General features: G+C 38.2%; 1 protein-coding gene across 11 annotated transcripts in view; it reads right to left on the reverse strand.

The window, feature by feature from the left end:
• col7a1l (collagen type VII alpha 1-like) overlaps positions 1-15850 on the reverse strand; it is a 79189-nt gene that overhangs the window by 23271 nt on the left and 40068 nt on the right. For 7 of the 11 annotated variants that reach the window (XM_082509981.1, XM_082509982.1, XM_082509987.1 and 4 more), the window contains exons 52-84: positions 15805-15840; positions 15458-15484; positions 15256-15291; positions 15109-15171; positions 13390-13428; positions 13240-13293; positions 12741-12773; positions 12314-12379; positions 12087-12131; positions 11925-11960; positions 11814-11840; positions 11656-11727; positions 11441-11503; positions 11179-11196; positions 11053-11088; positions 10930-10968; positions 10800-10835; positions 10581-10715; positions 10371-10469; positions 9000-9179; positions 8570-8677; positions 6297-6341; positions 5849-5920; positions 5401-5457; positions 5262-5306; positions 5082-5168; positions 4768-4821; positions 4610-4645; positions 1530-1601; positions 1394-1447; positions 1262-1300; positions 643-1173; positions 485-520 (exon numbers count right to left, since the gene is read on the reverse strand). In XM_082509981.1, coding sequence (XP_082366107.1) covers positions 485-520; positions 643-1173; positions 1262-1300; positions 1394-1447; positions 1530-1601; positions 4610-4645; positions 4768-4821; positions 5082-5168; positions 5262-5306; positions 5401-5457; positions 5849-5920; positions 6297-6341; positions 8570-8677; positions 9000-9179; positions 10371-10469; positions 10581-10715; positions 10800-10835; positions 10930-10968; positions 11053-11088; positions 11179-11196; positions 11441-11503; positions 11656-11727; positions 11814-11840; positions 11925-11960; positions 12087-12131; positions 12314-12379; positions 12741-12773; positions 13240-13293; positions 13390-13428; positions 15109-15171; positions 15256-15291; positions 15458-15484; positions 15805-15840 — 2376 coding nt within the window. The remainder of the gene's footprint in view (positions 1-484; positions 521-642; positions 1174-1261; positions 1301-1393; positions 1448-1529; positions 1602-4609; positions 4646-4767; positions 4822-5081; positions 5169-5261; positions 5307-5400; positions 5458-5848; positions 5921-6296; positions 6342-8569; positions 8678-8999; positions 9180-10370; positions 10470-10580; positions 10716-10799; positions 10836-10929; positions 10969-11052; positions 11089-11178; positions 11197-11440; positions 11504-11655; positions 11728-11813; positions 11841-11924; positions 11961-12086; positions 12132-12313; positions 12380-12740; positions 12774-13239; positions 13294-13389; positions 13429-15108; positions 15172-15255; positions 15292-15457; positions 15485-15804; positions 15841-15850) is intronic. The other 4 variants (XM_082509985.1, XM_082509983.1, XM_082509986.1 and 1 more) reach the window with 4 other exon arrangements.

Genomic DNA, 15850 nt, shown 5'->3' on the forward strand with positions numbered 1-15850 from the left:
GGCGAGACGGGAGGGAAGCTCTCCCTGAGCTCTGATGTCATTTACAGATGCAGTGTTGGGAGGAGGGGGAGCATCCATGATATTTTTATGAACTGGTGGAACATTTCATGTGGGGACATGTGTCATTCTTGCTTTGTGATCTTAAGATGATAATAAAAATAATGCTTGAAATCAGTGGGAAAGTATCAGCGACTCGGTCATTTCAGCATAGATATCTTTTATTTCAAAGGGTTGGTTCAAGGTTGATGTTGGGCAATATTTATCACTAGGATGGAAGAATATCAGTCACACACAGCTAACAAATTTTAGAGGCATAAACTAGCTAGCAACTGCGGCAAACGTGATGGATCAATGACTCTTAACAGCTAAATAATACTATTTTTTTTCTTGCAAGGCTTGAGCCACCTGTTGCAAATTTTGATGGCTTTATCCCCTTTTTAATCTTTTCAATAAAGTTTTATCATAACATTCAAAATCTTGTCACCTTTTGTCCTGGTTTTCCATTTTCACCTGGCTGTCCCTGTTGCACAAAAAAGACAGTCAGTGATCATCATCATGTCTATAAACAGCTCATTTGTAAAACAGTCATCGAACATTTCAAGAAAAGTGTAACATGTTTACATTTTACTCTTTTGCCCTTACCTTCAGTAAATAATACCCCGGGGGATATGGGTACGGCAGTCCAGCTTCTTCATCGTAATTTCCCTCTCTCCTCCTCTCTATCTCCTCCCTCATCCTCTCCCATTCCTCCCTCTGCCGCTCCAGTTCTCTTTCGCTTTCCATTTTTTCCCTCTCCTGCTCGGCCTCCCTCTCTTTCTCCAGTTCCTGTCTTTCTCTCTCCATCTCCAGCCTATCCCTCTCTCTCTCCATCTCCAAGTCCTCCTTCTCTTCTTCCTTCTCTTGATCTACACCTTCCTCTGTCTCCCAGTCATTGTCTCCACTTCTCTCCTCCTCCTCATAGACTGGATCAGGGACTGGTTTTAAATCAGGCATTAACTCTTTCTCTTTTTCCATTCCCCAATCTTCCACTTCCGCTTTTGTCTCTTCCTCTCCTCCACCTATTGTTTCTGTGGGAACCTCTGTCTCTGTATCGATGTATCTCCATCTCTCTCGTGCTTCTTGTCTCTCACTCCGGCTGTGTGTCTGAAGGCCTGGATTTTCTTTTTCATCCTTCTAAAAACACAAATCAGCGTATTTGTAAGTCATCTATCCATCTGGATTTGGATAAACACTTGACCTCTACTGTTGAAAACAGACTTACGCTCCAGATTTTGTAACCCTGAGCTCCAGAGGAGATGTGCTGTAATTTAAATGAGTACAAAGCAACACTTTTTTTAGATGCAAATTGATTTAAATTTTTTAAAACATGGAACTATCAGATGAAAATTAGTACTTGCTGTGCCTTCTTAAACCGATTTCGTCCTCCTGGGGCACCTGGCATGAACGCCTGAAACATACAGATTTTACTTCATGATTTAAAAAAAAAAAAAATCATTCATTAGTCTTCTACAAAAACAGGTGATGCTTACCATGGAGTCAGGCCAAAATGTTCCTCTTTTCACCCTGATTTCAGGTTGAGGCACTTCCATCTCCCACAGAGCCTTCATAAGCAAATTTAGCAAATCATTTATGATGATTGATGTTTATATACTTTGTAAGTGCTGAGCCACCTCTAATTTCTTTATATTGTTTGAGGAAAATGGGAAACAAACATGTGCAGGCATACACAAAAACACAGCATCTGACATTGTGTTTTCAGTTTGTACAATTCTTAAAAGGGTGAAAGTCCATTTGCTATTATCATCTTTATTTTTTAACACAGCCAGAAATTGTCCAGGCTTCTGGAAGAGCATTCAAAGCTCTTCTTTGAATATTTACTGTCTTCAACAGGTCTGGGCTCTGGGAAGGACAATCATGACTGTTTGCCAATCAGAAACTTTCCTTCTGATGTTATTGCATAGTGGATCAAAATCGGACAAGGTCACCAGTGGCTGAAATGCAACCCTAAACCATGACAGAGCCTCCACCATGTTTTACAGATGGCTGTAGATATTCACTGTTGTACTGCTTTCCTGACCTCCTCCACAGATAATGATGATTACTTACCAAAAATTCTAAAGTTTGTTTCATCTCTTAATCAGACCTGTTGTCACTGGTTTTCAGTCCAGTTCTTTGCCATCCTCCCTTAAGAATGGCTTCTTTCTGATGAGGCTTCAGGTATCGGTGGGGGTATAGCTCAGTGGTAGAGCATTTGACTGCAGATCAAGAGGTCCCCAGTTCAAATCTGGGTGCCCCCTTCAGATATACTCACTGCTTTCTTTGTTATTCTGAACTACTTATTTACTTCCACGGAACCAATTCTTTAATCATACTAGCATTCTGTTGCTGCTTTTCTGTATTTATTATGTTAATGTGTCTTTTTTTCCCCTTGTGCAATATTTTGGCAGATCTGCAATTTCCATAGCCCTTCCACCCTTACTTATTATTTATTGCACTCTAGTGTACATAGTAGGGCAGCACAGTGGTTAGCACCGTGGCCTCACAGCAAGAAGGTCCTGAATTCAATTTCTCCATCGGTCTGCAGTCTTTCTGTGTAGAGTTTGCAAGTTCTCCCCCGATCCTCTGGCTTCCTCCCACAGTCCAAAGACGTGGGATTAGGTTAATTGAAAACTCTAAATTCCCATTGGTGTGAATGTGAGGGCAAATGGTTGTCTGTTTCTATACGTTAGCTCTGTGACAGTGTGGCGACCTGTCCAGGGTGCCCTAAGACAGCTGGGATAGGCTCCCGCGACCCTGAAAAAAGGATAAGCAGATGGATGGATAGTGTTCCTGTAGTTTGTCTTATATATCTGTATATTGTCTTTTACTTTGACACCTTGTGGTCTTGTTACATAATTTCATTGTGCAAGCAACTGTACAATGACAATAAAAAGTTCTAAGTTAAACAGATGGATCAACTGAACGACCAGGTGTCTTTGCTGGATTTTTCCTGATTCTTAAGGACACGACTTTCAGATACAGACATCTACTGCATAGTTTGTGTGTGTGTGTGTGTGTGTGTGTGTGTGTGTGTGTGTGTGTGTGTGTGTGTTTCTTGTCTGGTTTCTCAGATTCTTTCAGAACACCCTGCACTGCAAAGATATGCAGGTTTTTAACTAAAACATCTTCGGGAATTATCATTTTATGTATATTCAAATTTTGTCAAATTCAAGATACAACGCTGGCTCACCTCTTGAGTTCGGTGCTATTTTATGCTTGGATAATTAACAGTTCAGCGTGAAGTAGCTTAACAAACAAAAATGCATATTAAGGTACAAGACTACACTAAAAATGAGTGAAAAAGCAGTCAATGTCCAAAGAAAACCTTCACAAGAAACTTCAGAAAGCGATGAGAACTATTGCTCAAGAGGACTTTTAAATATGAGAAGAAAGTCTGGCTCCTTGGAAGCAAAATATAAAGAAATCAGGGGTGGCTCAAGACTTTTGTGGAGTACTGTACGATGAGAAAAAAGGAGGAAGACACAGAGTTGTTTAGAAAGTCACTTTTACTTAAGCACACATGCACAGAGAGGTTAAACACAGACAATATAATTATAAAGATAAATTTCACCAGCGTAACAAGTGTTTGATCTGGCTACATATGTGTTTATAGTAAAACTAGATTCTAAATATTATCTATGGTATTCACAGGGTATGGTAAAGTAAGAAACCCTTAGTATTTCCATGTTTTAATAAATAAAATGTCTGTATTTCCTGAAGTATGTATGCAAATTGTTGTCATGTTGAAGAAAGCTTACTTCTATTTTATTTACTGAAAAATACTTGTCATAAATAAATTAGGAGTTTCTGGCAGGTAAGTAAAGCTACACTGGTTTTTACACTGACCAAGCTTAAAAAAACACAACCTACATACGAGGACAGTTTTCAGGTGCCTAATTTTCTATGAGCCACAACAAGAGAAAAACACTCTGGTAATGTATACGGTATTTTTTGGTGAGTGACATTGTCTCTGTGCGGAAAGAAGTCCCCCCTCATGAAACGACGTTGTTCAGGGTTCATCACCAGAGAAAACGGTTCACAGTTTATTCGCACTCTCCGTGTAGTGCTTTCTTATGAATGATTAAGACTCTATAGTCTCAGTCTCTCGGGAATTAAGAGATTTCCTGTTTAAAAAAACGAGAGAGAGAAAGTATTAAAAGTAACTCTCTGGATTTCTTTTCTCAGTAAATCATTCATGAACAGCTGGACTATATTTTCTGCTCATTTGCATTCAGACAAGCTTTAGAGAAATCATGCTAAAAGTATGCCGCTCATGCTTTGGTCATGTTTGGTCATGTATTCACATCAGCCTTAAACAAACACTTGCATTATTTTGCACTGGTGAAATTTTCATCAAAAGCAGAAGAAAGAAAGGGGTCTTGAAAATGATGAAAGTGCTGCTTATGGTTTATTTATTGACAACTGCAGTTAAGCCCATTCGCTGTTTTATTCAAGCACTTGCAGATCAATTTCAGGACCCTTGTGCATAAGTGCAAATAAAGTTTTTCAGTCCAAGGCATGCAAAGATCTTTAAGACGGAAGCCTGTAGAACTTAAAATGAAAACTCCACCTGATCTGGTTCTTCTGTTGCCGAAGGAGGTGTAGACTGAAAAGACACATCAGAATTTTAAAGTTAAAATGTCACTTGGAAAGTCAAGCAAAATACAAAGAAAGAAAAAGTAAACAATGCCCTATATTTCTCATGAGCACCGAGCTGCCCAGGAATACCTTCTCTATATCATCAGAGGGTCGAGAGGGTGACTCTGTGGTTGGCAAGATAACCTAGGAGGGGACAAATGGTGAAGAATGTGCAAGGTGAAGCACAGCAGGTAGCTGTGCACTGACTTTATGTTGGCACTCAGTGGGTGATTTCTTCTCTTTCTGCTTTATAATAAAGAACTGCGTGTCCATACAATTAAAACACTTCCCTCTGTAATTTCACTCTTAGTGGAACCTGGCAGAGGTCCCTGACTTGTTTTGTGCTTGAATGAATAAAAATGATCAAAAGATAAATACCAAAGATAGCACAACATTTGTTTCACCTGTGCATCCGTTTCTCTGTCTGAGAAGACTGTTATAGGTTGACTTAAGGTCTCGACCTGGGCAGGACTGGGTGTGGGCAATTGTTCCTTACAAATCAAAAGCAACACAAATGTATTATTGTTCAGGTAAAACAGAAATGTTTATTACTTTTAGTTAGCTATTGGGCTACAAATGATCACCTTATCATCCACTGGATGGGGAAATTCATCTGTTTGGACTTCAAGCTGCGCATGTTAAAGAAATTGAACACATGTCACATTAAAAATGAATCATAACATTTGTACCCAGTCCAGCTGAAACAGATGAGAGAATATTTACCTGTCTGTTTTCCCCGAAGTCCCGAGGGATTAAGGGGTCAATTGTGGTGAGTTCTTCCTATTTTGAAAAAAAAATAATAAAAAATCTCGTCATAACTTTTAAACACTCAAGCCCACGGTAGATGATGTGGAGAGCGGATGAAGTGGGCTGTAATGACAAACTAATTTATTCGTAATAATTAAGATTAGGTAGTGGGTGTGTCATTAATCAGATCTCTGCAGCATTTGTGTGGGCGCAGATATAATTCAGTCTCCAGAGATACTGCTACGAAGAAAAAAAGAAAAAACAAAAAAAAATGCAGGTGACTGGATGATGAGTTTGGCAGGGCTGTTAACAAGAAGGCGCTCACAATTCTCTAAATGAGGAACAACCCCACATCATCAGCATCACATTAAAATTAAGCTTCCAACGGTGCATCAATTACTGATTTATTATTGCAGCTGCCTACCTCGTATTCATAACTGTAATCCTCGCCGTTATAAAACTCGTCTTCTTCGTCTTGCCTGGCCTCTTCACTTGTCTTAGGATAAAAAGGAAATAGCAATTATAACAGGAAGGAATTGTGGCACAGCATTATTTATCACGTGTGAATAACTGGAATAACTGGAACACATCAACGAGCAAGCAAATGTAATCTGTTAATATTACAGTGAGAAGCAGATGGACATCAGGATCAATGCATGCTTTTAGTTAAATGAGGCATATTGTGGGTGCAAAACGTGGTTCATTCAGTGTGTTTATATTCACAATCTTTTAATTTAGGATTATGTTTCATTAAATCTTTTTTTTATAAAGTTATGTTTGTATTTTGCAAGGTTAGACATTTTAATTTAGTTGGGGCTGAAGTGAAGTAACGTTTCTGGGTTTATTCTGATCTGTTGTTCAAGGACATTTACCAAGCGTTGTCTCTGCCTCCTATGTCGTCCTTTATTTCCTTTGCCCTGGTTGAGAAGTTCACAATCAGAGAGAGAAAAGATGAAGGTTTCCCATATTTCAGAAGTTGTTGATGATCAAGTTCTAAACTGCAGCTGATAAGTTTAGGGAAATGAGTAATTAATGTTTATCAAAAATGAATAAAAATCCCGTTAAATTAGGATGATTAAAAAACATGAAATCTAGTTTTACCAAACAGTTTAGAGCTGTTTATGGTATTTATAGGACCATACCTGATGTTTACATATTTCAGCCCATCCGATTTATGTGTATATCCCTTTAAAGACTGAACCATGAGATAATTACTAGAAAACTCAAAATTTGTGTTTTTTTTAACCTTGTGACAATTTTTATAAAATTTAATGAAATAGTAATTTGCAAATATGAGTTTTAATTTGAATCATATTTGCTAGATCTGGCATTTTAAAATATGATACACTACGCATGTGATTTAAATATATATAGACACATATACACTGCATCCCCCGCAAAACATGGATTAAACTAAGGCTCATATGATGAATGGCAAGAGTTTATTTAACCCTAACTGATGCAGTGAGTAGCTTGTCAAAGCAGAAGACGTGATGATTTCCCACAGTCGGGGAAAAGACCTGCGTCGAGAAAGAAAACAACTAAGGAGACAGGTGAAACTTTTAAAAATAACTTAACTAACACATTATTAAAAGGATAGTGGTGTGCCATCATCTTCGAGGACGTAATGCGATCAGTGAGAGAATTGGAGATCGATTGGTGAAATCAAATCATAGTCAAAGTAAGAACATTTCCTTTTGACCTTGGGTTGCTTCACTTGGTCAGATCATGGTTGACCACCATTATGTGCCGAAAGAATGAACTTATCCCAGGGATATTCCAAAACTGAGGTCCAGATCACCAGGCCGAGGACTATTTTGCACTGGGCTCCAAAGAAAGAATAAATTTGTTCTCTCCAGTACTCTGGCTTCCTCCCCCCCTTCGTGACCCTGAAAGTTATAAGCGGCAGAGAATGAATGGATGGATGGATGGATGGATAGATAGAGTTTCGGGTATTTTATTTTTCCAAAAAATGACACTTTCACCCAAACCTTACTCTTGCACTTAAATCTTTTTCCATGCATCACAAAGTCTGAAAACCCAGTGACCCAAAAACAAATGTCACTGGAGAACTTCTTTGAACAGGAAGAAAGAGCCAAAGATGAGTCACCAGAGGGATCTCAGAATGCCAAACAAAAGAAAGAAAGAGATTAAGAATCATACTTAAATTAAGAGGTTCATCGCGAGATTCACACCCTCCACATTCGCTTGGTATAATATACAGTGACTGAAAAATTGTCCAGTGTTAAACTGGTCGATGGTACAAAAACGATTGGGAACCGCTGCTCTAAGATATCAGTGTCAGGAATCATCGGGCTCAGATTGTTAAAGAGCGGCTCAGGGCACATGAGACATTATTTTACACATGAACTGACCACCACAGAGTCAAGAACTTAACCCCACTGAGAATTTCTGGGATGTGCTGGGGAAGACTGAATCCAAGATCTTAGAGAAAAATTAATGCAACGCTGAACGACAACACATAATGCTGCATAAGCTTATCGAAACAATATCTTGGCAATGCTGTCATCAAAGATAAACGTGGATCCAACAAAATATTAGACTTTGCAACTTTATTTTGGCTGGGCAGTGTATACTAACCACTAGTGACAAATATATTTTAAGGGATTCTTCAAACTATAATCAATGCATATTTAAAGAACACATTATCAGTTGATAACAGAGACACAAATATCAGCTTTCAGGTATTTTTGTGGCACCCTAGACGTGACTCATATTAACTTCTTTCATGCCTTTAACTTTGTTACCATAACTTAGAGCAGCCCTTAAAATTAAAGAATAAAACTCACATCATTCTCAATAAAATGTAAACGTTAAAGAATTTTCCATATTTAGATTCCCTGTTTCACTGGTGCTACAAGTGCACTTTCCCAAATCTACATTACTGTGCAGTAATATCACAACTGAGAGTCCAAATCACTTAAAATTAGCATAAACATCAAAACAGAAGCATCCATTTAGTAAAAGCTGATGTGTATGCTAAGTAGAAGAGATAAGCTAAAACATCAAACACCTGTATGGTCCTTTGGTAATATGCATTCATTGTAAACTGATGGAGAAGTATCCCATTTTCCATCCTCTATCTAAAACCCAACCCTCAATAAGACAGTTATGGTAGCTTTACTTTCCCACGTTCCCTGTTCTTCTTCTTTTGTCCTGAATTCTTCTTCAGTGAGTCCTCCTGAGTGAGGAGAACAGTCTCCATTACAGATTGAGGTAACCCTGAAAACATCTTACAGACAAATTTTAACTTTAAATGCAATCCGAATATAAATAACACCAATATTTTGTAATGTAGGATTGTTTAGATTTTTAAAGTATGACATGTACATCATTAGAGTTTACAAAGCATTTTATGAAATATTATGTGAATGTTAGATATATATTAATTACTTTTATGACTTTTTTAGGAATTATTATGAAGTTTATTTGCATTTTATTTCTTTAAATAAAGGGAATAATAGAAAATATAAAAAAGAAAAATGGCACTGAAAGTTTACACTCTGTCTTTCTTCCATCTAAAAGTGCCTAAATATGAAATGTGACAGCCTTACCTCATTGGTCATTGTATAATTGGAAGTAGAATTGACTACAGTCAGATTAACTTTAAAGGAAGTTCCAGTACTGTCTACTGTCTCCTTTAAATTGGCCTCAATCGTGTCATGCTCCAGTTCTCCATTCAGCGTGTTGACGGTCCATAAAGTTGGATCCTCTGCAGTTTCATTTAAAGGGTCCTTCAGTGAGAGAAGTAAAAAAAATACATATTAGTGACAACTGGTGATAAACTATATCAAACACAGTTTCATTTCTCCAGGATCATGGTGAAAACATTTAAAGCCACACAAGCTCAAATAAAATGCAAATGCACAAAGGTATGAGACGGCTGAAAAACTCAAGATTACACAGAACCTTAAACAATAAATATCAAGGACTGTTAGTAGAACAATAAATATTCAGAACATGAGCTGTACATTGTTCGATGAAGCATGGACTCGCCAAGCTGCTGCAAACAGTTCTCAGAGATTTTGGACCACACTGACATGATAACAACACATAATTACTGCAAATTTGTAGGCTACAGTGAGATGATTTGAGCTTTGTTGCATGATGTGTTATCTTTCTTGAATCAGCCATCAGAAGATGGGTACATTATGGTCATAAAGGGTCAGCAGCAATGTTGAGTTGGGCTGTGCATTTAAACAATGCTGAGTTGGTACTAAGGGCCTTAAAGTGTGCCTACAAGATATTCCCCACACCATTACAGGATTACAGGATGGATCCATGCTTTTACGCAGTTTACATCAAATTTTGACCCTATCATCCGAATGTCAAAGTAGAAACATCACAGGAAAGACTCAGGCAGTGTTTTTCAAACCTCCACTTCTCCAATTGTGGTGAGTCCATGAGAATTGTAGCCTACAGTTTCCTATACTTAGCTGACAGGAGTGGTACCTGTTTTGATGTGCATTCAGAGATGCTAGTCTGCATACTTTGGTTGAAACAAGTGGTTATTTGGGTTACTGTTGCCTTCCTATCAACTCAAAACGTGACCTTTCTCCTTGGATCTCTGGCATCGACAAGCCATTTTTCATTCACAGAAGTGCTGCTCGCTAGATATTTTCCCTTTTTTTTTACCCTTCTCTGTAAGTCGATGGTTGTGTAGGAAATTCCCAGCAGATTATCAGTTTCTGAAATACTCAGACCAGCCCGTCTGGCATCAACAGCCATAACACATTCAAAATCAAGCTCATGTTGAATTCAGTAGATCATCTTGAACATGCAGTGTTTCGTTGCCATACGATTGGCTGATTAGATATTTGCGTTAATGAGAAGTCGAACAGGTGTACCCACTAAAATATGTGGTAGGTTAATAGATTCATTATTGTTCCCAAGCATTCTCTTTAGATTAGGCTGAGGTTACGTACAACAAAGAAAGATTCAGGAGGCTGGCCGTCTACATCAGTGTCCTCAAAAGTGTCCGCTTTTGACAAAGGTCTGCTGGTGATGTCAAATTTCTCCGAACTCTATCGAGAAAATATAAAATGAATAGCAGTAGTAGTCGTTTTGAAAAGTTTGAGGTATTGGAAACAAGAAATGTAAACATACAGTATACAGTCTAAAAATAGTCTACGTACTTTGTAGTCAGTGATGACGTTGGAGTTGTGCCTTTCTGTGTTTTCTTTTGTTTTCTTGGAGTTGCTGAGCACATGAAGCAGCTCCTCTATGCCATCCTGCAGCAACCTGTCAATCAAAGCCTTCAGCAAAGGAAGCTGAAAAAAGCTTTTATTTAGACAGCTGAACTCTACTTTTATTACACTATTGCATATTTATACAATGTGGTGCAAAGAGCTCACCTTTATACCGTAGGCTTCAAACATTGTCTCAATGTCCTAAAGTCGAGTGAAAATACGTTGTTCAGATACTTAATAATGTAAAATGAGAACATGTATGCCACAGAAGAAATTATTATATCCTTTATTCAACCTTCATCTCAAGAGATTTTCCTGGAGCTCCAGCGTCACCCTGCAGAAACATGAAAATAAATGCAGTCAGCATAATGTAATTTCCATTCCCATGTTTCTGATGTATAAGTCAAATGAGCATTACCTTTTCTCCTTTCAGGCCTTTTTCTCCTTTATCACCCTGCAAAACAAGACAAATCAGCAACCAAGGCTATATTTCAGGGGTTTTTTTAAGAACTCAGCCTCAATATAAGCACCATTACCACCTTACCTTCAATCCTGGAGAACCCTAAACACACAGAAACAGAGGAGCAGGACATTTGAACATGCATCTACAATGCATGACATCAAGCTCACCATATCTGTTCTCATTGTAGCCCACAATAAAAATAAGCACTGTAGTCATCACTGCATGATGACTTAGATTTCATGCAGGCGACAAGTGAATTATGCCATGCAACAGCAGAGATGATGTGCCATTTTTTAAGAAAGCTATACATATGCAGAAACATGTGCACAAGCATCAAACTCACAGTAGGTCCTGGAGGACCCATTGGCATTGGGAATGCTTGTCGGATTTCATCAATGGTAGCACCCTGAGAAGGGATAAATGGATATTAAGTCAAACTGTGTGATGTTTTTCTGAATCAACACCCAGCATAAATGAGGAATTTGTCAAACCAATGGTGATTACAGGTGTAGTCATAAACAAGTCACCAAAAATGAAGTCATTTTGCATCATGTTTACCTCAGGAGTGACAAGCACCTGCCTCCCAGGCAAACCTGGAAGCCCTGGTTCACCCTTACTACCATCTTTACCCTGCAGGAAACAAACAGCATCATCCAGTTACAGCCTCAACTTCATCACTAAGTTGTGTTTTCCTTCATAAATGTGAATACACTTACATCAGCACCCGCATCTCCCTTGTCCCCCTGGAATGAAGAGTGAAGTTAACACAAGTAAATGGAGAATAAAAGCTTCATAAATGTTTTGATTGCTGCAGCAAATCTAAGAACCTTCTTGCCGTCATCTCCTTTGAGTCCTCTTTCTCCCTGTGAAAAAAAAGTAATTTCATCTAAAAAGAGCTAGAAAACGGCAAACAAATGTGCAAATTGGATAAAACAGTAATCCAGGTGATATCTAATAGCAAAGTGGTATAATTGTCAAATGTTTCTCACATCTTTTCCTGGCAGGCCCCTCTTCCCATCAATGCCAGGTCTCCCCTGTAGAGAAGAGGAAATGAAAAAGGAGATTGATCATTATCGTGGATAAACATGTGGCTCCCACTAATTACACACCTGACGCAAGAATATATTTTGTTATATTGCCTTGAATGACTAAAGACTGTCACCATTAAAAGTGTATAAAAAATGGATGATAATGGTTTTGCCGGAGTGAAACTCACAGGAGTCCCCGGTAAGCCAGGCATCCCAGCAATCCCAACCCCGCCTTGATCTCCTTTTTCTCCTTTCTGTTTACAAGCATAGAAAAAAAGTCTCCTTTTGCAAATATCAGCAAATTAAAATGACAAATGTTATTACAAACTGGACAAATTATCACTGAGGCAGTAAAACACTCCACAGCAATGCAAAATAGCTGCTGACATGCTAAAAGCTTAGGTGTCTATATAAGCACACATAAAGTTGATATACGGAACATAAAGACTGAAAATCATGACTGCATCTTAGCTTTTCTTTTCATTATTCTTTTTTGTTAAGTGAGATAATACACTGTAACTCAGTGATAACTTGTTTTATGCTAATATTAATAGGGCAGTAAACCATATACGGTAATGACAAGAATTTAAGTTCCATAAAAATTCATCCACTCACCGGACCAGGCTCTCCTTTCTGTCCCTGGTCACCCTACGGTTACCATAAGACACCTTGTGAGCAAACTCTTACATGCATACCCTATATGTATAAATATACTGGGCCACTTACACATTACACCTAGCCATGGAAACTCATGCCATGAAGCTCCTGGCGCACAGTTTTTATTAAGTATTGGTGACCTTTAGGCACTATGCGCCTTGGCACTCCATGACCCCTGCTCTGTAACTTTACATGGTCTACGTGATGTTTGCAATGATACTATTTAAAGAAATTTCCAAAACTGCCCTGCAGCAATAATGAGACCCTGCTACAGGAAAACACCGAGTTTTGTAAAGGCATATGGCATGGCTTGGTGGCAGTGGGAATGAAAAGATCTCATTTCAGAGATGAAGATCTGTGGCCTAATACTTTTTGTCAATATAGTGCACGCGATGCCATTTACATGGAAATTTTCAAAATATTTGAATGTGCAATTTCAATAAAACATTTTTATAACCTTCATTCCTGGTTTTCCTGGTAAGCCATCTAATCCATCTCTTCCAGAATCACCCTGCAAGGCAAACAGTTACATTAAACACACCTTTGTAATTAAACAAAAAGAAACAGAACCACAGTAAGTGCAATTTAGAATTATGCACATGCATACCAGAGACTGTCCTGGTAATCCAGGTTTCCCCTCTGGACCCTGGACAGACACATTACGATGTTTCAAGACATTCAAGAAAAATATATTACTTTTGATTTTAAAAAAAAGAAATAGATAAGAATAGCGTAAATGAATTTAGGATCACTTCCTGTGTGGATGCCCCTTTAAACAGATTAACCAAGTTAGATTAATGATCAGTTTTGTGTCCTGAAAGGTAAAAGTTAATGGGCTTGATTTTTGGCTGTCCATAAATTAATGGCTGCTTAGTACTTCTAAAAAATAATAATAAGTACAAAAAAAACAGAATTAACGGTCATTAGCATGAATGATATAGTGCTGTATACTGCCCTCTTCCTGGTTTCTTCTTTTTTGCATATCTGCCACACTTTCATGTTTCAGATCATCAAACAAATGTTAATATTAGACAAAAATAACCTGAGTAAATACATAATGCAGTTATTAAACGATGATTAAAAACAGATCCAAAAAGTTATCCAAACTAACCTGGCCCCTTGTCAAAAAGTTGTTTCCTCTAAAACCAATGAAGAAATGTTGGTTATGCCAACATTAGAAGCAAGAACTGTGATCAAGAGTTTGACGTAACTGGCAATGAGTGTTTCACATCGCTGTGAAGGAAAGTTTGGTCCACTCTTCTTTCCACAGTTGTTTTAATTCAGTTAGATTTTAGGATTTTCAAGCAGGAAAGGCACAATGCATTTCAAGGATAATGCCAAAATGTTCTGATTATTCCCAGATTTTGACTTGGCCACTGCAAAACCTCGTGTTTGAGCTTCAGGGTGTGAACTGATGGTTGGACATTCTCCTTTAGGGTTTTCTGGTCTCAGAATTCACGGCTCCATCAGTTACAGCAAGGCGTCCAGGTCCTTAAGTAGCAAAACATCTGTTAACCATCACTACCACCATCATTTTTGTTGTTGGTGTGTTTGTCGGTTGGTTGTTTTTAATGAACGGCTGTGTTGCTTTAATGTGAGATTTTACAACAGATGTAAAAGTACTCAAACCTTCCAAAAGGTTCTGCTTTAGTCTCATCGGGTAATATTTACATTTATATTTACATTTTACAAAAATGTAATATCTCACATTTTTGGCAAATGTGAGACGAGACTTTGTCCTCTTTTTGGCACTGAATCGTGAACTTTAACTGAGAAAAGCAAAGGCTGCAGCTCTTAAGATGTTGTTCTGAGTTCAGTTGTGATCTCCTGGATGAGTTGTTGATGGGCTCTTCGCTTCATTTTGAGTTTCCAGCCTCTCATGTGAAGGTTCACCACTGTTACAAGTTTTCTCCATTTGTGGATAATGGTTCTCGTCGTGGTTCACTTGAGTACCAAACACTTAGAAATGGCTTTCCCGACCGATAGATATCAGATATCCTGTTTCTCTTCGTTTGTTGTCATGGCGTGATTTTTGAGCTCCTGGGTGTGGCTAGTGAAACTGAACTCAATGTTCAAAAAATGTGGGGGCAGTTAACTTTTTCATATATGTTCGGATAGCTTTTTTTCCCCTTGATAAAAAAAAAATCGTCTTTTAAAAACAGACTTGTTTTTACTCAGGTCATCTTATATTAAAATTGGTTTGATGATTTGTAACATGTTAATGTGACAAATATGCAAACATTAAGAAAACAGGAAGTCGAAAAGACTTTCTCACTGCACTGCGTATCACATCCTGTTGGTTACTTCATATGGTGAAAATACTCACTTGTGGCCCAGGCGGGCCCATTTCTCCTCGCAAACCTGGCTGACCTGGCTCTCCAGGATCGCCCTGATAAGAAGGAAAGGGCAAAAACCTTTAATTCTTCCTTAACTGAATGAATTTAAAGTTGTAATGTGCTATTCTTCAAATTACCTTAATTACTCTGGTCAGTATGTTGTCTGAACCAGTCTGATTGAATAAAATGACAGTTAAATTGTTAACAAACACAGTTTCAGTTGATTGGAAACAGACATAAGGTCTCATGGAGGAATGAGGCTTTTTACAAGCTGTGCTTTAACAAGCGCCTCTGTCAAACATGGTTGAACTGATCAAGTAATTATAGAGATTTGTTTACTTGTGTTCCCGGAGGTCCAGGCTTTCCCTTTATGACGATGACAGCACAATGAAAAGAAGACAGACAAAACACAGTTAAAATCTACAACGTCATAGTTCTAAACAAATCCAATATTTGCAAGACAAAGGAAAAATAGTTTGGTGCAATGAAGGATGGTAAACACACAAAAAACAAAGTTAATTACTTAACTTATCAAAAGGGAATGACACAGGAGGATAGCAGATTGAGAAGATATGAAACAGTGACTGACACAGAAGAATAATCAGAAGGCAGGCAGCCAGGAGAAAAAAACCAAACATGTTCACTGATGAGAGAGAGGGAGGGAGAGATGGTGGATACAAACTTACCGCCTCTCCTTTGTCACCTTTTCTGCCATCGGCACCCTTCAAAACA

This window comes from Aulonocara stuartgranti (assembly GCF_965226115.1).
Source record: "Aulonocara stuartgranti genome assembly, chromosome: 17".
NCBI lineage: Eukaryota > Metazoa > Chordata > Actinopteri > Cichliformes > Cichlidae > Aulonocara > Aulonocara stuartgranti.